This window comes from Fukomys damarensis, unplaced genomic scaffold (assembly GCF_012274545.1).
Source record: "Fukomys damarensis isolate Sample0158 unplaced genomic scaffold, DMR_v1.0_HiC HiC_scaffold_2, whole genome shotgun sequence".
Lineage (NCBI taxonomy): Eukaryota > Metazoa > Chordata > Mammalia > Rodentia > Bathyergidae > Fukomys > Fukomys damarensis.
Genome location: NW_022900914.1, coordinates 25404118 through 25427785, shown reverse-complemented (window position 1 = coordinate 25427785; position 23668 = coordinate 25404118). Strand labels below are relative to the sequence as shown.

At 35.9% G+C, this 23668-nt stretch overlaps 2 protein-coding genes across 6 annotated transcripts in view; one reads left to right on the top strand and one right to left on the bottom strand.

Moving 5' to 3' along the window:
• The window catches only part of Pigf (phosphatidylinositol glycan anchor biosynthesis class F), a 31472-nt gene extending 11507 nt beyond the window's left edge, over window positions 1–19965 (top strand). For 4 of the 5 annotated variants that reach the window (XM_010615770.2, XM_010615769.3, XM_033763896.1 and 1 more), the window contains 2 exons: window positions 7037–7145; window positions 19833–19965. In XM_010615770.2, the coding sequence (XP_010614072.1) occupies window positions 7037–7145; window positions 19833–19946 (223 nt within the window). In that variant the 3' untranslated portion in view covers window positions 19947–19965. Of the gene's footprint in view, window positions 1–7036; window positions 7146–19832 lie in introns of those variants that run through there. The other variant, XM_033763899.1, reaches the window with a different exon arrangement.
• Rhoq (ras homolog family member Q) overlaps window positions 17378–23668 on the bottom strand; it is a 38892-nt gene continuing 32601 nt past the window's right edge. The window contains exons 5-6 of the mRNA XM_010615898.3: window positions 23469–23564; window positions 17378–20493 (exon numbers count right to left, since the gene is read on the bottom strand). Coding sequence (XP_010614200.1) covers window positions 20338–20493; window positions 23469–23564 — 252 coding nt within the window. The 3' untranslated portion in view covers window positions 17378–20337. The remainder of the gene's footprint in view (window positions 20494–23468; window positions 23565–23668) is intronic.

Here is a 23668-nt window from a genome sequence, read left to right as displayed (position 1 = left end):
CGAAAAATGCTATTATAAAGAAACTTGAAAGTAGAAAAATCATTTTTTTTCTTTTTTTTGGTACCAGGGATCGAACTTGGGTCCTTTTGCTTGCAAAGCAGGTGGCAGAACCACTGAGCTAAATCCCCGGCTCATTTGTTTTCTTAAAACATTCTTACAGCTTTTTATTAGTATACTTTTTATAGAATATATAAAGTTGTACTAGCTTAATTCGGTTTATTGCCTTAGTGTTATAATTATTTTGAATTTTTTCTCATTCATAGACTTTTTATAAAGGAAAATAATAATCATAGACCTATGTTTTTCACTGGTTTTATTTTTTGATTTATCATTTCTTTTATGCTGTTATTTGAATGTTAGAACCTGAACACTTTTGGTGAACTAGTTTCCTGAAAACAACTAAACGTAGTTCCGTGGTAATTTTGCCAAAAATGACCTTTTTTATAGACAGACAGTAGGTCTCTTTTTGTCATTTTGTATTGAAATAAATTTTATATTAAAAATACTGTGGAGATTTAGAGCAAAATCCTGCTGGATTGACTAATATAAACAGTAGGGATTTAGAGCCAGCTCTGGTGGTGTGTGCCTATAGTCTTAGCTACACAATAGGCTGAGATTGGAGGATCACTAGAGCTTAAGAAATTCTAGACCACCCTGGCCACAAAAATTCAGTAGCAAAAGGCATTGATTTTAATATTCTTCAGTAGGGAAGAAAAAAGTTTGTATTAGAATTATATAAAACATTGCTTCTCAGCCTTTTGGCTAAGATCAAGAGTAGAATTATATAAAACATCTTTAGCCACTAGGAGGAGTTGTGCAGTATCTCTTTTTCAGATGAACAGATAAAATCCTCTTATACAGACACTGTTTTCATGGGCGCCTACCTAAGCCACAGGTGTTTACTGTTAACTGTCCACAGGACCTGATACAGTGTCTGGCATACAGGGTATACTCAAAATAGCCTGTTTCAGTTATACTTGATATAGTGCATTTTAGTGGAGTCAAATAATTTGGATAGGTGCTTGGACCTCCTTGCCATAAAGATTGATCTGTAACATCATTGTAGTCACTTAAGTTTGTTCACACCAGAACAATGGACCATTTATTCTCTTTTCAGCCTTACTATGTATATGTTCTATAACCGTGATAAAATTAGCCAGTAACTATAGAATTTAGATGGCTTTATTATAGAAACCCATAAAATGGAGGAATAAACCAATGTCAGTAGTACAAGAAATTAGATAATTTAATATAATTTACCTGCTTTTTTTCTTTATATCATGACCATTTCTTTATTACAGAAGAATGCACATGTATGTATATGTATTTTTCTATAATAAAAATACATAAATGTTTATATATCTTAAAACTTAAATATAAATAGAAAGTTAAAGATTCTAATATTCCTTTTAAAGAGGCATTGATTATAAACATTGTATATGTTCTTCTAATTTTGGCTATGCAGGTAACATAAATTTAGAACAAAAATGATTAAACTTTCTTTATATTATAACTTTATATTATAACTTTCTTTTTTCCATGAATATATTACAAACATCTGTATATGTGTATATAATGTCCCTCTTCTAGCATAGTATACTTGGTTGGTGTATCTTTAAGTAACATGAAATCTCAGCTGATACTGTTTGAACACTAATAAAACTGCTTATGTCAAATAACAGGTTGCATGGTTCTCAATACAGATAGGATGTGGCAGTGCTTAGGGATTCTCCTTCTTATTCTTAGGCTAGGAGGAAGGTGGCAACAGCTTCATTTCTTTGTTCTTCCTAATCATTCATTGACAAACAGAATGAGATCACCATGATTCATTTAGTCTCATCATCAGGACTGAGATGAATATCAAACAGTTATTCATTGTTGTCAGTGTTCCATGTATCGTAATTTATTTGAGCAGTTTTCTGTTGAATATTGTTATCAGATTTTAATGGTTATAAAAATGTTGTTATGAAATCTTTGTTCCATATAATTTTGCATACTTGTGCAAGGATTTCTATCAGCAGTATTCCAGGAGTAGAATTCGGAGATCAAAAGAAGTTGGTAGATGCTATCAAACTAAAATTCTGAGTAGAAGAATGTGTTTACACCTACATACATAGTGCTACCAATAAGGTGCTAGTTCCTTGACTCCTCATCAAGCTTGTTTACTTGTTTGTTTTTTGTTTTGTTTTGTTTTGTTTTTTTGAGACAGGGTCTCACTTGTAGCCCAGGCCAGCCTCTAATTCATTATCCTCCTACTTTGGGCTCCTGAGTGCTGAGATTATAGGCATGTACTACCACACTTTTACTTTTTTATTAATCTACCAGGACTGTTGCTGAGTGGGGCTCTGCCAAGGGGGTAGATTGTGTGCCACAAAAGTTTCATTTGGCTTCTAATAGGATTCATAAACCTTGGCCATGAATTTTTTAAAGTTTGATTCATGGAACCACCATTTATTAAATTTCAGCTGAATATTACTGATTGAATTATAGAGGTAGCGTTTACCTTGCCCTGCCTTTCTTCCCCTATTCTTTCCCTCTGCCTCATGATAAGGAAAACTGGACAGAAAATAGCATCTGGTCCTCAAAATACATCTCCAAGATAGTAAAAAGTGGCACCAGTTAAGATGGGAAGACAGCTTCAAAGATAATTCATTCATTGCATCTGGGGAAATAGGTAGTGTAACCAGCCTGCCTGTGTGAGTGTGAGCAGGATGAATTTATATGGCACAGCAACCTGAAAATATGGAGGGGAGGAGTGAAGGGTGGGCGTATGTAGGAGATAGTCTGCAAAAAAGTGCTACTGAAGGAACTAAAACAAACCAAAAAAACTCCATAAAGTTTACCATAGCAAACTATTACTAACGATATAAATTCAACAAAATAAGAGAGAAGATGAGAAAGTGAAATAAAATGAGAAAAGGAGATTTCAAAATTAATGAGATAAATTGGAAATCCAAACCACACTGTTATATATCATAGATTAGAAACAGACAAGTTAGAAAATAAAATTTTTGCATGCGGGAAGGGTTTGAGCTAATCAAAATGAAGGATAGAGGGGAGGATGGGAAGAAAACAATAATTAGAGAAAATACAATATTGAAAAGAGATAAAGTAAATTTAAATGTAAGACTAGTTAGTGTCCCTATAATAGAAAACATAGTAACAAAAAATAATTCAATGATATGATAGAAGACAGTGTCTCCGAATGAAGGCAGTGTTCAGTTTGTGTAGTAAAGGGGCTCACTATATCAAGAAAATAATTCAATGAATTAGGGTTGCAAAACAGAATGTAAATACTATAAAATAATATAAGGAACAAAAGTTGTACAGTGGGGAAAGAAAAGTGGGAAAAATATATTTGTATCCCTCGTATCCTCAGCTGTTCTGATTGTTGCCAGATACTGAGTATTAACCTCTTCAGGGAATAAAGGTTAATGCTACATACTGAACAATGAGTTCCCCACCTCACATTCCGCCGTTTCTTTCTGCTTGGCCCAGGGTACTAGCAGCTAGGTCTTTAACATCTATTTAGAATATTGAAATGTTTCTTTCAGGAGGAAATGGTACAAAAGAAAAATTTATAGATCTTGATATTTTGATTTCCCCTAAGATAAAGACAGGCTTCCCATTTAGTCCTAGGCATTTGAAGCCCACAGGCTGAATCATCTTGCTCTTGTACTGTTTAGTGTTTTGTTTTGTTTTTATTGTTTTTAAAGTAGCTTTATTGAAATGTAACTGCATCCCATAAAATTCACCTGTTCAAAGATATAATTCAGTGGTTTTTAGGATAGACACAGTTGCACAATTGTCACCACAGTCTTATTTTAGAGCATTTCATCACACCAAAAATAAACTATGCCTACTGTTAGTCATCCCTTATTCCCACCCTTCTCTCCCACTCTGCAGGTCAGACAACCACTAATACGTTTTCTCTGTAGACCTTCCTGTTATGTGCATTTTATATGCGATGTTTTAAGTAGGATGAGAAATGAATAATCATCAGACATTTGAGGACTATGTCAAATGAAATCCAGAAATGAAAGCAACAGAAATCACAGTGGAAACAAAGGCAATATAAAGATCAAAAGATAACTTTAAAATTCACATTTTTTATGTCCATTAAACATGAGTAGGTAATATTCAGAGACCAACAAAGCTCTTGGAAAATAAAAATAAAGTACAAAAAAAAAAAAGGAAAAAAAGCCCAACAGAAATAGAGACAAAATTGCAAAGATCCCTTAGTCAAAAAGAGATATGGAGAATGAGTTAAAAGGTAAGACAAGCAGAAATTAATTCAAATTAATAGTATTTCCAGCAAAAAGTAAGGAAAGCAAAATTCCTGAGAAATTTGGGCAGAAAATGTCTTTAAATAAAATTTCAAGAATCAAAGGAACTTAAATCTAGATGAAGAAGTCCATATCTTTCCCATATAATAGATGAAAAGATACTTCAAGACACAATTTTGTGAAGTGTTGCCAGGAACAGAGGTGACCATAAATGCTTCCAGAAGGTAGGAAAAGCACGTTACCTACAGAGGATGGGGAACTAGAACGGCGCTGAAGCGGTGCCTTTAAAATTGAGGCCAGATTATGTTCATCAATTATGTTCTTTTCAGACTTAACCCACCTGTAAAAATCTACTTACCATAGATGCATAGGAATCTATTGAAGGAAAAGAAGGACAGAGAGAGACAAACACAGAGAATTCACCAAATGACGGTATAGGGACCTCCCAGGACAGCAGCAGGAAGCAGGCGTGGAGCCACTGTCCAGGTTGGAGGTAGTGAGGTTCCTCCAAGAAGAAAGGAAAAGAGCAAAAAGAAGAACTTAGAGTTACTATTGGGATTCTTTGGGATATTTGGAAATGATTTAGTGATAGGTACATAAATAGCTGGGGTGGGAGGAAGGAGCAATTCTTAATATCCAAGGACAAAATCATACTAAAATTGTTTTACTAAGAGAAAAGAAATGTGATTTACTGTGTGGTTCACTGTGATTAGCTTTCCATAGTTATAATCACCAAGATACTGCACTTTTCAGCTAAAAGGGGGTGGCATTACCATTGAAGGAAGGACAACCAGGGAGAAGTACATAGGTGGAGGCAGGGTGCTTATGGACAAAATGGACAAAAGGTGCTAAATCATCTGTAGTAAAAAGCAGAACGTAAGGAAATCCCGAAAAACACTTAATACTTAGTATGTTATATACATTTGAGGTAAAAAGAGTTAAAAATGTCTTAGGTGCAGAAGTCAGAATTGGGGGGATAGAGGAGGAAACTATTATTAGTCTAATTGTAGTCCTTGATAACAAGGTATTGCATATGCTGTTTTTTGTTTGTTTGTTTTTTGCATATGCTGTTTTGATAAATGTAAAATTTTTATTTTAAACCAGCCATGATGGTGCGTGCCTATTACCCCACCACTTGGGAGGGTGAGGCAGGAAGATTGAGTTTGAGGCTAGCCTGGGCTACACACCAAGAAAACTTGTCTTAAGGAAAAAAAAATTTTTTTTTAATTTTAAAAAGGCTACAGAATTTTCCCATTTTTAAACTAGGTCTTAGTTTCATTTCTTTCTATGTTTATTATGTGTAAGATCATAAGCACTTTTAGATACATCAGACAATCAAAATAGGGGACAGCCTCTGAAATGTTTGTGCTTTTTATTTTAATAGACATAAGATAGCCACAAGTATGCTAAAACAATGAAAACATATATTGTGTCCCTTGTTCCACAAACTTAGAGCCTAGAGGTCAGATAAGATACATATGTGAACCTTGGAAAAAGCTCTGATCACATAGCTGCCTTCTTTTAAGACTTAGTGATTCATTTAATATAACATTTAAAACTTTTCTTAAATCCAAACCCTAAATCTACCACAATGAGAAACCATTTCTCACCCACAAAGATGACTGTAATTAAAAAAGATAATAAGTTCTAGGGGGATGTGGGAAGATTGGAGCTCTTATACACTGCTGATGGGAATATAAAGTGATTCAGCTGCTTTGGAACACAAGCTGCAGTTCCTTAAAGATTAAGCATAGTTACCAGATGACCCAGCCATTTCACTGTGCGGTATAATCCCAAAAGAAATGAAAATACATGTCCATGCAAAAGCTCGCACATGAAAGTTTACAGCAGCTTTATTTATGCTAAGTCAAAGAAACGCACAAAAGACTTCATGCTATACAGTTCCACTTATATGACATGTGCAGAATGGTAAATCCGTAGAAGCAGAAAGTAGCTTAGTGGTTGCTTAGAGCTGGGGTGAGGGAGGAAAAATAGAGAGTGACTGTTAATGGGTAGAGTTTCTTTTTGAAGTGATGAAAGTGTTCTAAAATTGACGACTGGGTAGTTACACAACTATGCGAATATACTAAAAACCACTAAGTTGTATATTTTAAACAAGTGAATTGTGTGGCTTGAAAAGGATTTTCTAGGATAAATTTTATTAACTCAGTGAAGCTGTTACTTGTAAAAAGTTCTTACCTCTAACCTACTTTTCCAGCCTTATTTCCTATCCTTCCATTTGGCCTCAACCAGTGTTACTATGTCTTGTCTGCAGTGTAGCTTTTTTTTCCAGTGTAAGAGCTAATCCTATCTACCTTTCAAATCCAGCTGTATCTCCTCCTCTGTAGCTGTTAACAAAAAAAAGATATATGTATATTTTTAATGCAGATATACACATAGCCTCCAAAAATTATATGTATATGTGTATGTGTATAAAATATTTCTGGGAGGATATGTAATAAGTTGGAAATAACAGTTCCTTTCTGGAACTGGGAGAAGTAACCAGAAATTGATGGTAGGGACAGAGGAAGATTTAATTATCACTGCAAATAAGCTTTTGTATTGTTTGACTCTTACTGTGTGCAGATATTACTTTTCCAATGGAAATAAAATACATTTATGTTTTCTTCATTGTACATATCTAAATGTCAACCTGATATGTTCATTTTAAATGAATAGAAAATATGTAGTGTTAATTTGTGCGACTGCTTGTTTGATTTTCCAGTGACTTGTAAATTTGTGTTTTACAGAGTTACATCCATTTGGGAGAACAGTCTCCAGATCACTACAATTTCTAGTTTTGTAGGAGCATGGTTTGGAGCATTTCCTATTCCACTGGATTGGGAAAGACCATGGCAGGTTGGTTTCAGCTATTTAAAGCAATAAAATACATGTTGAGACAATATGGTAAGGCCTGTGAAGCAAACCAGTGGGTATATATAAATTTTTTGCTCTTCAGTTTAGCAAGAATGTAATTCTTTCCATCAGTGTAATCTAGGCTGCTTCTTACAGGGATCTGTCCCAGTGACACGGGCATCCAGGTTGGCCTACATTTGTCTTCTAGAGGTATTTTTTCTACATCTATGAGTGAATAAACAAAACTTATTTTGAGAACACATATAGGAGTTTTCTTAACTTTTAGGGTGGCAGTTGTAGACATTTTCTATTTTTAACTTATATCCCCTACTCTCTGGTCTTAGATTTATTCTTTTCTTAATATGGTGGATTGCAGATTGTTGATCTTGAAATATATTTAGAAAATATAGTGAAGTAATTTTTAAAAATAGATGTGGTATCAGAAGAAGCTCACAAACTTCAGATTTTTCCTTCCCTCTAACATTAGGATAAAGCCAATATGCTAGGTGAAGCACTGGCTGATGAGCGTTGTTCTCATCGTCTATTAACAGAGGAAATCAACTCCCAGAAGATATGTAACCTTGTCAAAGTCATGACTACTAGATGATGGTGACATCTCTCATTTTTTAATGACTTCAGAGTATACTTGTATGGTTACTGTATCATTTAATACATTGATTATTGATCATTAGTATTGTGCTATAACACTGCTATGGGAAGCATGTTTGAATCTGTAGCTTTTTGAATTTTTGTAATTATTTTCTTAGAGTAACCTTTCAGACAGAATTATGGTGTTAAAAATTGAACGTAGATGAGGGCATAGTGGCACGCGCCTGTAATGCCAGCTGCGTGGGAAGTGGAAGCGTGACTGCAAATGGGAGGCCGAGCTAGGCAACTTAGCCCTGTCTCAAAATCTAAAAAATTAAAGGGACTGGGGATGTGGGGATGCAGCCCAGTGGTAGAGTGCTCACCTAGCATGTGTCTGGGTCCTGGCTTCAATCCCCAATACTACAAAAATAAATGTATGTACTCTTTTTCCCAACATGAAGAGAACTCTTTTTTGAGCTGATTTTATTTCTAAAACTTAAGTGGTATTATAAAAAAGAGAGTTAAAATTACTGTTGCTTTTTTTAAATCCACCGGAAGAATCCCTTCATTTGTTTTGGTGGTAATTTTTGTAGCTCTCCTTCTATGCGTATAACTATTCATAATGTACTGTACATGTTATTTATAACCTGCTTTTACCCTAGACAGCATATTATAAAGCTCACACTGTGTCAATAGAAACTGAATGTATTTAATGTTCAATGATTTGGGTTAAATAATGTTAATTGGTTATGAATGGATATTTAGACTTCTCCAGTTCTAATAATATTTTATTGTTATCATACTTAAACATATATATTTGCCCAGTTTGCTCCTTAGCGTAAGTTTTTAGATAATGAATGGCTAGATACATTTTTATACCTATCTCTCTTCCCAAATGTGGGACCTGGGCTGTGTTACGATATACATCACTCTTTGTGCTTCAGCTGTTGTCATCTCTCTGGCAGCTGAGCTGTTCTTTCTCGTGTAAAAATCCTGGTGGGCTCCCCTCCCTCTGGAGTCTCGTTCACTGTGTTACAGAAGCCTCAGGAGGTTGGGAGTGTGGTGTCCCTGATTCTGTCTAAGGTTTCAGATTAATGTCATATTCCTCGGCCATCTCACTGATCAAGTTGGCAATTGAAGGAAGTCATCCACACTTCATTTCATTCAGTAGAGTGTCAGTGCATTGCTTCTACATTGGATGACCACATTTTTGAAAAGTATACACAGAAAATTGTTTTAAGTTGTAGATTCATTATTTTCAGGTGTGCAATTAAATCTAAATACATAATACTGAAAAATAAAGCACCGTGGGACATCAGCATTAATAAATTGGTAAAATAATGTATAATTAACAATCTGTGCATAAAATATTTCATAATACAGAAAAGTAAATTACACATATTTAAGTCTTCTATGTTTATAAGGCTACAGAAGTAGAAACTGAATCATAAGGGAGTACATGTATAAAATGAGAGTTTAAGTTTACGATTCTCTCTCCCCACTTCTTTCCTTTGGCAGCAGTAGGGATTGAACCCAGAGCTTGCACATGCTCAGCTACTACCACTGGGCTACCTCCCCCACCTCACTCCATACCTTTTTTGAGGTAGGACCTTGCACTATTGCCCAGGCTGACCTCAGACTTGTCTTTTTGCCTCAGCTTCTCAAACAGCTGGAACTGCAGGTGTATATTTCTTCCCCATGAATTGTTGACTTTTTTTTTCGGTACCAGGGATCAAACTCAGGACCTCGCTCTTTCAATGTAGGTGGTGGCCTCATTGAGCTAAATCCCTGGCCCTCCACCCCTAACTTTTATCATTATTTTACTTGTTTTGTTTTTGAGACAGGCTCTTTCTACATATCCCAGGCTGGCCTTGAACTCACAGTTCTCCTCCTCAGCCTCCTGAGTGTGGGATCACAGCCATGTATTACCACACCCAGTGTGATTTATTGACACTTTAAATTATTTTCTAGTTAGCTACTTTAAAAATATAACAAGTTATTGATCTTCATCATTAAGAATGTCTCATTTAGATCTGACAGTGTAGCACAGTTGGTAAAGCCTAATATGCTTGAGGCCTGGGATTTGACCCTCAGCAGGGCAGAAAAATGCTGGAATATTAGCATTTAATTATCTTTATTGTTGGATAATTTTTAGAGTTTTTGAAGTCAATGACCCACTTATTCACCATAATCCTTTTAAACTATGATATTTACTGATGGAATGATAGAATTAGTATGAATTAACAATATTTTATTTAAGTAATACTCACCTGCCCCTCCTTGGGAGTTATTAGTAGACTATAGATATTATATGGCTTTTTTCTTTGCCTTTTTATTTCCAGCAAAGGTTTTAAATAAGTTTTTTGTTTTGTTTTGTTTTTGTTTTTGGTACCGGGGAATTGAACTCAGGGCCTTGTGCTTGTGAGGCAGGCAGTGGCACCACTGAGCTAAATCCCCGGCCCAGTTATTTGTTATTTTAAAAATTCTACACAGAACAAGTAATCAGTGTAGTTCATGATGCTAATACAGTCTGCCAGAGAAGCAATAAAAAATAAAAGAGGACATGGCATCTCCTAAAAATGGAGATTTGCTAGCAAAAAATTTCAGCAGAAGAAAGTAGTGTGTATATTTTGTTATCTAAAATACAACATGTATTAAGAAAAAACTAGTTCTTTAATCCTTGTAGCTTAATACAGATTTGGTATGTTAATGGTAAAGCAAACTCTTCTGTATTGCAATTTGTTTTGTTTCTGTTCTAGTCAGAGAAATAGGAGTGGATGGTTAAGCAGTTATATTTTCTTTAAAAACACGCACACACAGAACAGCACAGAGACTGTTGCTGTGTTTTAACTCATTTTCTCTACTTTGAACTTTGATTACCCTGACTTTGAAGTTTCTGAAACCGAGATTATAATGATGTGAGTTTATAATGAGAATGTTCAAGCATTCTTAAAACCATTTGTTAATGAAGTGACTGGAAGGGCCCACTGAAAATATGTAATCTCTGTGAAAAAGTTTTTTGCACTTAATATGAATTTTAAGTGCTTTTAAATAATGATGAAAAGATACAAGGCATCTTTATAGTTGAAGTAAGCCTTCACTTTCTAGAGGGCAGCAAGGGGATTTGGCTAAAGAGAATATGACAGAGTGACTACCAGTACATCTTTGTTTAGTTTCATTTAATATTTGAAATTCATCTTGCCTTCTTCACTTCTAGAGAAAGCCTATAGTTACTGATAAATATTTGGACTGCAGAAAACCTTTGTGCATTATAATTTGGTTCTTAACTTGCTTTAACTAAGTAGCTAATCAGTAATTGTTATTCCTGTATGCAAAGCACATACTCTTGTAAGTATAACGGACACTTAAAATTACCTAGGACTGAAATTGATTATTTCGTAACAGTAAAGCTTAGCTTCAGATTCTGATTTAGTTTCGTATTTAATATACCTTAAGTATTTTGTGAAACAAGTAACTGTGAGCTTTTCATCTGGGAAGTATTTTTAGTCTTTATCAAAACATGGGCTGGAATTTCATGTTATAAAAAATTTTGTGGGAGTAAGGAATTTTGGTTATTTTGAGCTAAGGAAATTGACCATAAGGTTTTAGGGCTCATATGTTTTATTAATAGGTAGGCAGTTAACATGATGATTAAGAGCTCTGGCATCAGATTACTTGGGTTCAGATCCTGACTATGCCACTTGCTAGTAAGGATTAAATGCTAAAATCCTTCTAAAATACTTAGCGCCTGACACATGGTTACTGCTTAATTAATGCTCCAGACATTTATGACATGTAAAAGTAGTTTGACTCTGCTTTTAGCACTCAAAAAAAAAGCAAATTCCATTCTTTATTGAAGTCCACATGTGTTCAAGGGGCTGTGTTGTCTCAGTTTGTCATCTTATTCTTTTTCCCCTTCAGTTGGTAAAAGTGGTGTACTAGTGTATCTTTCTGTTTCTCCAGTATTTTAACTGAACCAGTTTAGGGTATTTGGATTTCACATAATTTTCAGTCCTGTCAGACATTTCAGATGGCAGTTTAAAGAACATGGCAACATTTATAGATCTGCATACAGGCCTGGGGCTTGGCACTGTCACAGGAGTAATTTAATCTGACAGCTATAATGCAAGATAGGTTTTTATCCCCCTGTTTACATACTAGAACAGTGATGGCACACCTTTTAGAGTTTTCAGTGATACAGACAGCCTGCTGTGGCGTGTGTGCCATAGGTTCACCACCACTGCATGAGAGGGAAGGACTACACATCTTGCTCAACATTGCCTGGCTGGTATAAGGGAAACTTAAGATACAACAACCCACTACATGGTGTAGCCCCACTATGCCATGATTTCCCTTGTTGCTGGAGACTTTGAAACAGCTTTTCTTTTTTTTTAAATGGTCATAGCTTAGGTCTCTTCGGAATAGGTTGAGTAGTTGAGTGCTGTCCCTACATTGTCTCTTCTAAATGCCACAATCACTCTAGTGGTATCTGTATTTTGTATCATAATTTAATACGTTTGTAGGAAAATATTTAAAGCTAATTTGTAATGCTTTTGTGCCTGAAAAATCCACATGTACCTTTGAACTCTGGATTTTAATGCTGGTATCTCTGAAAGCAGTTGAACCACATGACCAAGTCTCTTCTGGGATAGTTATTTTTTATTTCATGCAACATGTGTTTTAAGAAATTGAATTTGATGGTTTTGAATTTTAGGTGCTTGAGATGGTATTTAACACTATTTTAAAATATTTGTATTTATGCCCATCAGATACCAGATAAATGAGGCATTATTGTATTTAATAATCCTTTTTTCTGTTTTATCAGAATAAAAATTTAATATTTGTGAAATATATATTCCCTTTCTGAAGTCACAGATACCACAGATAAATTGTTCATAAATTGAAGGTAGAGAGTATAGAATTATAACTAATTGAATTGTTGCAAAATGCTGGAGGGCGGGATACAACTGAGATTACAGATTTGATTGAAGAGCTTCATGTTTTTAGGTTAATTGGCATTTCTCTTGCCAAAGGGATTATACTGTTTTAGACCAAAATAAAATATTAGTATATGATTTATATGTTCTAAGCATGGAGGAAAAACATAATTAACTGACAGAAGATGCCTTGGGATTCAAACTGTTCGCTGTAGGGTAGTTGTGTTGTAACTGTTAGCTCTGTTAGGACATTCATGGGAGAGAGAATGCTGCTGCCAGGCCAACTCGTTTACGTGAACGTGGACAGGACCATTTAGTGTCATAGGAAAAGAATTCCAGCAGTGACCGCACACTTCTCCACAAATAACTTTGTGTTCTTGGTCATAGGAGAATGGTCCGAATATGCATGGATCAGTGTGGATTTACAAGGAGAGTAGCTTTGAGTAGCTTCATCTGAACCTGTATTCCTACCTCAGACAACGTATTTGTTTTAGGAATATCTAGAAAAACTCATCACTGCTCAAGACCGAGTTCTGAGGGAAATATAAATGATCATTTAAAGCCCTTAGAAGGTCAGCAGGCTTGGAAAGACAAATTCTGTCATTTTTGCAAAAGCAAATTTGTGGGAAACATAATACAGTGTACATATTAAAAAGTACCTTGTGAGAGAGAGATTTACTAGCTCCTTGTGTTTTATCTTGTCAGAAGAGAGAACCAGTAACGTAGTGGTTGGGAGTTGTTACAAAGTATTCTCAGATCAATTTCTCCATGTTATCTGTGATGGCATATACCCACCCCATAAATACTTTAATTATATTGGAACACACATTTTAAAGGATTTATGCTGCAGTTGATCCCAAACCAAATAATTTAATCTTAGCTTACTCCTTATTGGTTTATAGTAGGAGATCAGTAATTTTGAATGAGACTTTTAAAGGTAACACAAGCAGGACACACTGGCATGTGGATCAATAGGCCCAGCTACTTGGGAGGCTGAGGCAGAAGGATCACTTGAGTCCAGGAGTCCAAGGCCAACCTGGGCAACATAGTGAGACCCTGTCAATAAAAACAAAAACAAAAGAACAGTGCAAATGTCTACCACTAGTTGGTTTAAAACCAGTATCTATACTGAATCTTGCTTCTTAATATTTATGAAAAATGGCAGTTGGCAGGTAATTGTTCTGTTGAAAGGAGTCTACAGATGGCCTGCATAATGGCAGTATATTGTGTAGCACCTGAGAATTTTCCCACGTAAGCTGTATACTCCCCAAACAGTTCATATGGCGAATAGCATATATTAAAGATGATTGTATTACAAGGGTTAGGGTTCCTATCGTACAGTGTAACATTACTCATCACTTATTTTATTTCTTCTAAACTGCTGGTTCTTCTTACTACCCAGAAGTGTCAGTTACCTAAAATATACATTAGTATTCACGTAAGTTTAATTTTTTCAAACTTGTAATCTACAGAATACTGATCCATGGTACTCATTGTTTTCATGTCAAATTTGAAATTATTCCTTCATTTAACATAACAGCCTATATTTTTAAGTAGAATTGGTACTGTTATCTCCGTTTTGTGGATTAGGAACCTGAGGTTCAGATATTAAGTGATCTGGCCAAGATCATAGGGATGAACTGGCCCTGAAACTCACATTATTTTCACTCCCCTGCCCAAGCTGTTTCCAAGAAAAGCTTCTAAATAAAACACGTTATTTAAGAAAATAGCTTAATATTTTTGTATAGTTACTGTTAAACGTTTTGAACATTTTAAACTAATTTGAAAAAATTATCATCATCTGATTTCAAATAAATGATCGTCATTATAGGAAGCCTGCAGCCGCTTGTCAGTGCCACCGTAGGTAAGGACATATCAGAGCTGCTTTATGTACAGCAGCAAACATCTGTGACTATAATTTTAATGACATTACACATTTTAGAATTGATTTAGAATTTGTACATTTTATATATGTATGCTATATATATTAAAAATTATATATAATATATATATATAAAGGAACCTGAAGAGTAACATTTGTATTATAATTTAGTAAAATACATCTTAACTGTTTACTCTTAAATTATGTATTTACAAACAAATACCATCTATATTAAGATTGAGCCTTAAAATTTGGAGACCTAATAGGTAAAGAGTTACTGTGAATAAAAACACTTATGGTAGAGTGATAGAGTATGTATAAGGATTCTTAACCAGGAGACCATACATGGGCTTCACAGGCCTGTGAACCCCTAAACTTACATGCGCATATATATTTAAGGATCATGTTTGGCCAGAAGGTAACATGCATTCAGTAGATGTGACTTCTAAAAATATTTTCAAGAGTTCGTGTATGTAGGGAAGGATGCTGCTCTGGATTATAATGGCAGCTTATTTCATATGTGCTCATTAGGACTAGGAACCAAAGGATGATCAGTGAAGGGTTCCTGTGTGCTGTGTGCTCGATACTGTTATGTGTATGCTAATAGTGCATGGTGCATTCCCTCATTACAGCACTTGGAGAGAGAAAGTTTTTTTGTTTTTGTTTTTGGTACTGGGAATCAAACTCAGGACCTTGCAGTTGCAAAGCAGGCACGACACCACTGAGCTAAATCCCCAGCCCCTGTAAGAGGTAAGTTTTACAGCAGTCCGGATCTTGCAGGTCAGGAAACCAAGGCACAGAAAGGACAGATGACTTCCCCAGAGTCACATATGAGGTAACCAGCAGAACCAAGTCCCAAATCCAATATAATATCAAAATTAGTGTCATCTTTTACTACACAGAACACGCTTTGAGAAACACCTCATAGGTATGTCAGTACCCTTTCCTTTCCCAAAATGTAAGCAGAGTTCAGTTGTGCCGTAGTAGTAACTGATCAGGAGAGAGTGTGATCTTCAGGTGGAAACACGTTTACAATTTTGAAATGTCTTTCAACCAGCAATGATTCGTATGAGGAAACATATAACGTTTATGTATTGTGTGCTTTTAGTTTATAGAGAAACTTCTGAGAGAAAATGTACTTAGTACTGGTATGATGTACCCAGGCCCCATTTTATGAAATGCAAAACTTTTATCTCTGCTTTTTCAAGAGAACATAATCTTTTGATTTAAGGGATGACAAATATAAGGTTTTGTGTGATTTAAAGAAAGGACAGTAAGTGGGGTATTTTAGCTACTCAAATTTTAAGCAGGTTTTTCTTTCAAGGCTATTTTACCCTCTTGCATGTATGAGTTTTCTATTTAGTGATCATAAAACAAAACAAAAATATTTAGCTGGATGTGGTGGTAAATGCTTGTAATCTCAGCTGTTCAGGAAGCTGAGGCAGAAGGATAGCAAGTGTAAGGCCACCAGCCCAGGCAACTTGGCAAAACCTTTTGTCAAGAATAAAGAAAGAAGAAAAAGAAAAAAATGTAAAGAAACTAAATTCAAAGAAGATTGTCATTGGGTAGGTACCACTTGCAAACGACTTCTTTTATATGGATCTTTGTTGTGTTTCCTGTTTTCTTTAAACAAAACAATATATTCAGCCATCTCACATTACCACAATTTGAGGAAAGTTTGTAGCTCCGCAGCTGAACTGTGCAGTATATATACATACAGGTGTATCTTTAAATCCTACCTGTGGTATGAGAATATTAGATAAAAATGCCTCTGTATGTGAAACAAGTAGTTTTAAATAGAAAACGTTAAGATCTAATTACTAAAATACATGATTACTAGGATGATTTCACAAGTCACACGAACTATTGCTGTAGTGTAAACTTTTAAAGCAATTATAGGAAAGTTGGAACTTGCTTAGGAGTTTTTGTCGAGCAACCTCCCCATTAACTGCCCTTTCTCCATTCGCTATTTTGGGCTACAAAAATCGGTTAAGACTGCTCTTAGATGAGAAAAAAAAGTTTTAAAAAGGACTGTGTACAATTTAGAACAGTTTATTTCAGGCAAGTCGAGCAGGTACTCTGCCAAGTACAAAACCTGACCCATCACTAACAAACAGTCCTGAAAGCCAGCGAACATTTTATTTTGTTGATGGCATGGATTTCTTGAGATTTACCTAATAACCACCAGTGTTCCAAGCCTTAACCTCTTGTTAGGCAAGACTTTGTTTTGTTTTTTGAGACAGGGTCTCACTATGTAGTTCAGTTGAGATTGATCTGGAACTCACTATGTAGCTCAGGCTGGTCTCGAACTCACAGCGATCCTCCTGCCTCAGCCTCCTGAGTACTAGGATTACAGGCGTGTGCCACCATGCCTGGCAAGTCAGGACTTTTAAACTAGCATTTATTTCATTTTTGGCATTCTATTGGAGGTGGGGTATGGCAGCAGTTTAAAAGAATGTGTGTGAATGTCTATGTATGTGTTTGAGAATAAAGAGCCATTTTGAAATTATGGTGATTAAGACAGAATTGAGTAACCCAAATTTGAATTTGGCTGGGATCCATGAGGGATGATTATTTTTCCTGCACTCTGACTAGGAGCTTTTCAGCGGAGTGCAGGTGCTCTTGCCCTGTCAATGGTGTGCAGTCCCATGGCAGGCAGAGGAAAGAAACAATCTTCCCTGAATGTTTTCATAGTGTGTTCAATAAAGACTACTGAGGTAATAAGTTCAGTACTTTACATAGATAGTAAACTGTGCATATCATTTTATTTGTAACCCCATGTGTTAAGAAGGGACACCGTTAAAAGTAACAATCACTTTAAAAGCAACAACCAACAAACCAGTATTTAATTTGGTATTTAAAATAATTAAAAATCAAACGGAAGTAGTCTCTAACTAAGATAATTCATGACAGATACCATTAATTCAAGCTCTAGGTACTGGAAATATTTTTCAGCGTGGGTAACTTACTTAAAATGTACCTATAGAGATAAAATAAGTGCTTAAATTAGCAAAGTATTAAGTAAGAGTTCAGGGAATCCCTAAAATTATTTTTAAGAACTTTAGAATTTACTATATTAAAAAACAGACGAACTACAAATCTAAGTTATTTCATACATAACCTTGTTAGAAGCAATGTATTTGCATTCACTAGCAAAATTCATGGCAATAAAGTATTTTTGAAGTGTATTTTATTTCCCAAATAGTTCACTAGTTTGAAAGAGTCATTCCAGAGATTCATCTGAATTTCTATTAAACCTAAGCCTTTAATGAAAAAACATGTTTCTGAAAATAAGGCAGTTTTTCTACAATCTGCTTATGAATAGAAAACAAATCTTTGGTTTTTAGTTTAAGTGGTAGGAAGGATTTTGCAAAAAGAAGCACTAAATAACTAAAGCAATTAAAAAGCTCTGAATAAGCAATGGGAAACTCCAAACCCCATCAAGGTCAGTAGAGCACCTAAGGCACCTCAGGTTCAGATGATACAATCATCTTCGCTTAGAGTTCTGAAGGTCTGTGTACATGATTCTTACCATCTGGAGAAGGTGGTGTCCAACAATGATTACTATGAACAAGAAAAGACACTAGGAAATGATAAATGGGAGAGAAACTGGAGCTCGTCTCTTCTACCTTCTGTATATTAAGGTGAGGAAACAGGCCCAGTCAAGAAGCAGGTGACTCCAGTTTGTTTCCAGATTCCTAATCCATTTCTTAGGGCAGAACAAATTCTAGATTTTAATTTTCATTGCCTAGTAAACCAAGTGTGAAGGGTTTCAAAGATGTAAAGAAAAAAGAAAAAATTCCCATCAAATTCCCAAAGGCAACTAGGAAATGTATAATACTTTACTGTCTTAATTCCTTTATGCCATGTGTTGGACAACTCAGATAATGTTAATACAATTCCTTCAATTGTACCTAAAAATAGACCATAATTAAATGAGAAAGTTACATAAGATTCCACTTTAGCATACATAAGGCCATGATAATGTGAACCACCATTTCTTGCGAGAAGGAAATATCCAATGTCCAGTTCTGAAAGTTTCTGACTAGTTATCTAGTAGATTCTCCACTCTTCAATGGGGAAGATGATGCTTGTATTTTTAAAAATCTCTACAAAGCTCACATACAAAGACAGTACATCCTAGATTTGTGACTGATATAAGCATTTAAGGCTGTCATTTTCAAGTATAAAGTTTAGTGTTCCATTACCCAATCTGTGCAATACACATAGCTGTAAGTACAAATCATAAAAATTAACAAGCCTACCAAAAACAAATCATAATTTAGGCAATAGCGAGTTAAATGTAAAGAAGGCTAGGGGAAATTATGCATCTCTAAACTGCATTAGGTGGTTCACACTTTGTCTAACACTGCTATCTGTTGCGTAGCATCTGGAACATGGCAGATCCCATAGCAGACCACACAAAGAAGGTAAATTAGGTAACAAGACCAGTTATTAAGAATGTTTACCTCTAACACAGTTCTAAGGCCTGTTCCCTCAGATGATTAGAAATAGCTCCAATACCATGAAAGCTTTACAGATGAAAAGTCTGTTTCCAATGTTTTTTTTAAAGCAGTCTTTCACCTTGGGACAAATACATACTGCCCCAGGATTAATTAAATCAACATTATTTACTTTTGGCTTAATGGAATATTGTGAAATGTAATACAACTGGCAAGAATAAGTATTTGGAAGCCAGCAGTATTGTTTAACTTAAATTCTGAGTGTGTAAATTGTGGTTCTGTAACTTCTGCAATAGTTGCAATATCTGTATCTGAAAAATGACGAGTTTTATCACACACAGAAGCAGCTGCTTTGTTTTAAATCCATGTTAACATGCTTAGATTCTAGGTCTTGCCTCTTTAAGTCATAGTTCTCTTGTGTTTTGTCAGCATACACACTTCTCATCTCATCTGATGTATACAGCCAATGTGTGGATTTTTTAAAAAATTACCAGCTAGTTCAGAGGGCTAAGTTGATTCCGTGATTATGGCAAAGTATGACCCAAAATTTTAATTTGCAATTTAGCATGTATATCATGCAATTTGGGGAGCATCAAACTAAATCTACAATTGTCAGAAGCCTTGTTACAGTTTAATGCACATTAACTAAAATGTGTACATTTTTAGTGTTGATGATAAATGCAGTTATGACCTTATTACACTTTTGGCATTAAGAAAGCATTATTAAGCTTTAATATAGAAATATTTAGGTTACATTTAACTTGTGCTCAGGTAATAATAAACGTTTGTTCACTTTTGATCTCATACAATCTCTCTTCAGGTATGGCCCATCTCCTGTACGGTTGGAGCAACCTTTGGCTACGTGGCTGGCCTTGTTATTTCACCACTCTGGATATACTGGAATAGAAAGCAACTTACTTACAAGAACAATTAACTGGAGCAAAGGGAGGAGATATTTCTTTGTGCGGATTCCGTTAAAGGCTGTGCAGAAATGTATATGGTTAAAGCCAAGCAGTTCCATTTACAGCACTGTTTTGTTTTTTTAATGCAGTTTCAACATGATGTGATTGTAACTTTTTAAACTATGAAAACCCTGAGAGATTGTACCTTCTAGTTGAAATAAAGTATTTATAATAGATTGTGGCTTCAGTTCTGTTTGCTGCTTCTTAGACCTCTAAGGAACATTCCTAATGAATTCTGAGGACGGTTTTTTGTTTTCTTTCAAGTTTGAAACTGCTTCCTTACAAGAGGTCTGGGTATCACTGTAGCATTTCATATGCTTTCTGAGAGAAATTGACAGTTTTCATGGCCACTGAAGTTGTTTTTCACGTAATCAAACAACAGTTTATACATCTTGATCCTATTCTTTTTTTAACTGTATGTTTCTTTGGAGTTAAAATGGCTATGATAGCCTCATCAAAAACAGTCTTCAATCCCTTCTGGGTTAAAGCTGAACATTCCACATAGCAGCATGCTCCTATCTGGGAGGGAAAAAATAAAAATCACAATTATTTATATAATTGATGTGACACATCAAATTATAACTATAAAACACAGCTATACGAGAGGATAAACTTATCATCCATATTCATATGCCCAACAGTAGCCAACTGTTAAAATGCTAGTATATTTCCTAGACTTCATGAAAAATTCTTTCATTCATCAAATATTTGATGAGTACCCACTGTACCTCACGCATTGCCTTGGTGCTGAGGAAATAGCAATGAACTTAACCACATCTGCTTACATCCCACAAAGGAGAGGCACCCAGAGGAGGACTCTAGACCAGATGGTGCAAATGCTAGGGAGAAAAAGAGTGACGGAGTGTGGAGGCAGGTGGTGGTGGCAGGTCAGGAAAAGCTTCAAGTTGAGTGGTGAGGGTCAAGGGGAAGGGCTCTAGACAGGACCCTAGATGCAAAGACCTGAGGTGGGAACATGTTTGGATCATTCAAGGAACAGAAAAGTCACCAGAGTGGCAGAAGAGAGCATCTGGGACTGGGAGAGATGGTCAGGGAGGTAGCCTCTAGCCATACTAATTGGCCTTGACTCCAAGGGGACCTGCTCATCTGCTAAACGTTAACTGCACACTCATTTGCTAAATGCAAGAACACAGCAGAGAAAAAAAATTAATTCCCTACCCTACTCTCATGCAACTCACTGCACCTTAAAGAGGGAAAAGCCCAGGCAAGCACTGGTAAATACAGAGGCACACTGTCAAAAGGTGTGCTCTGGGGAAAGATGGGAAGGAAGATGAAGCGGGGAGTGAGTATGGATGATCAGGTGGGGTCACACACAAAGTATGTCAGCAGAGGCCTGAAAGGGCTAAGAAATGAATAATATTGACACACAGGGAAGGAGAGTCCAGGCAGAGGGAGCAGCAAAGTGCGATGGCCCGAGGCAGAGGCAAGAGCTGGAGCAGAGAAGGAACAGCATTTATGGGCTGCCAGCAGGGCTCTGACCTGCATTCAGAGTATGCTGGGGACCGACCAGAAAGTTCTGGGCAGAGCAATGACCTGACCAAGCTTGTATTTTAAAACTCATTCTGCTGCTGTGTTGAAAACAGATTATCATGGGGCAGAGAAAGAAAGGTAAGTGAAAAAGCGGTTCCAGTAATCCAGGTCAAAGGTGAAGAGGAAAGGGTGAGAGGAAGAATTTGGAGTTTAAGTCTATTCTGAAGGTAGAACAGTACCTTCTGCTGAAGGTTAGATGTGTAGTATGAGAGAAAAAGCAAGGTGAGGTATGACTCGAGGTTTCTGATCTAAGTAACTGTAGGGACAGGAGTGGAGAGTAAAATCACGAACTGTTTTGGACATTTTAATTCAGAAATGCTCAGTCATCCAGACAGACTTGTTAAGTGAACAACTGGATAGCTACATCCAAAGTTTATGGAAGAGGTTCAGGGTGGAGATACAAATTTGGGAAACCGGTGAAGCCACAAGACAGGAAGAAGCCACAGGGTCCCTAGGCCTTAGGAGAGTGCTGATGCCTGGGGCCCTCCAACCTTCAGGGACCATGGAGAAGAAGAGATGGCCGAGGGGTCAACAAGAAGGGAGAAGAACCGAGAGAATGTACCCAAGGAAGCCAACTGAGGAAAGCATTTCAGGAAGGATCAGTGTGCTTAGCATACGTAAGGGCCCTGCTTGCAGCCTCAGCACCACCCTGTGCATATATCTCAAAAACTTAGTCAAAGTTCCAGTCTAACTGAAACTTTTTTGACCAACATCCTAACAATTTTCTTAAAATAAATCGCTACACAAGGAATTGCTTTATCAAAAGTAAGCATGATTTTAACAGGCTTTTTCATGTTACCAAGATTGCTTTTATTCAACAACCACCAAAACAATACAATGCCTATTTCCTTGCACCCTTGCAAAAGTATCTTTAGTTCATTTTTAGCCAACTTTATATGTGGAAACTGAATGACTATTATATGGGTGTGAACATTCCTACCTTTAATACACTATGCTTAGCCTATTTTTCTATTGGGATATAGGTCTTCTGCTGGTTAACTCATTTATGCCAGTGATTCCTCTATACTAAGGATGTAACCCTTTTCTGTCATATATACCATTTGTTGTACGACTTTTAATTTAATTCTATTTCTGGCAATTTTATGTGATTAAATCATCAATATCTTCATTTATGACATTTACCTTTATGACATTTAGAAATTCCTACTCTCCTCAAGATAACAAAATTGAATACAAGAAATTCCTTAAGTGATCTGTTAGTGAAACCTTTATGTTTTACTTTGAGAAAAACTGTCTTGCAGTAAGTTTTCTTGCTTCTTCTGTCTACTAATATGTAGGACATTTAAAAAGACATTATTAAATTGTTTCTACAAAAGTCCTACTAAAACATGTCACAACATTAAAAAAAAATCTAATAATGTTAGGGCCAAAAAGAGAAGAAGTAAATCTAGCTTCAAGGCGAGGAAAAATACAAGCAAAAAGGTGTTAGGTGTATCACTGTTACAAATATTTTTAGAAACCTAACCATAATTTTCTGTTTTGAACCACAAATTTAAATTATCTTCCTATGTTACTGTACAACCTCATTCCTTGCATCTCCTTAAAACAGTCTGATTTGGCACAATACAAAGTTTAAGTATTTAAAAAGGGTTTAAAGGCTCAGCAGCCGCTACTCATGCCTCTATCCATATGTAACGTTTTAAGAAAATACTGTTGGCAGTGTGGCACAGGTAGAAGAGCCTGGCTTTGGACTAAAACCAAACTCTGCCACTTGCTGCTGCAGGGCCATGGACAATGCCCCAAGCCACTGTTTTCCCTTCTCTACAACAAAGCAAAAAAACCCTGCCTCACAGAGTTGGTGCAAGGATTAAATGAGATAATGCATGAAAAGCACTCAGTGTAGTCCCTGGTGGACCGTAAATACATGTGTTCGCCTCAGCTACTAGCTTTACATTTATTTTTAAATTCTGCAAATGTTCCATTACCTCTTTTGCTAGTTTCTGTCCTTGTTCCACACATATAGGTTTTTCTTTCATATCATTCAGTCTTGCTAAAGTTTTGGGGTCATCTCGGAGATCAATCTAATTAAGAAAGGTCAATAATGTCCCATAACATTACAAGTCTTTAAAGAGAAATCAAAGCATGTCATCCCATTTAATCCCCACATACCAAAAAAAAAAAAAAA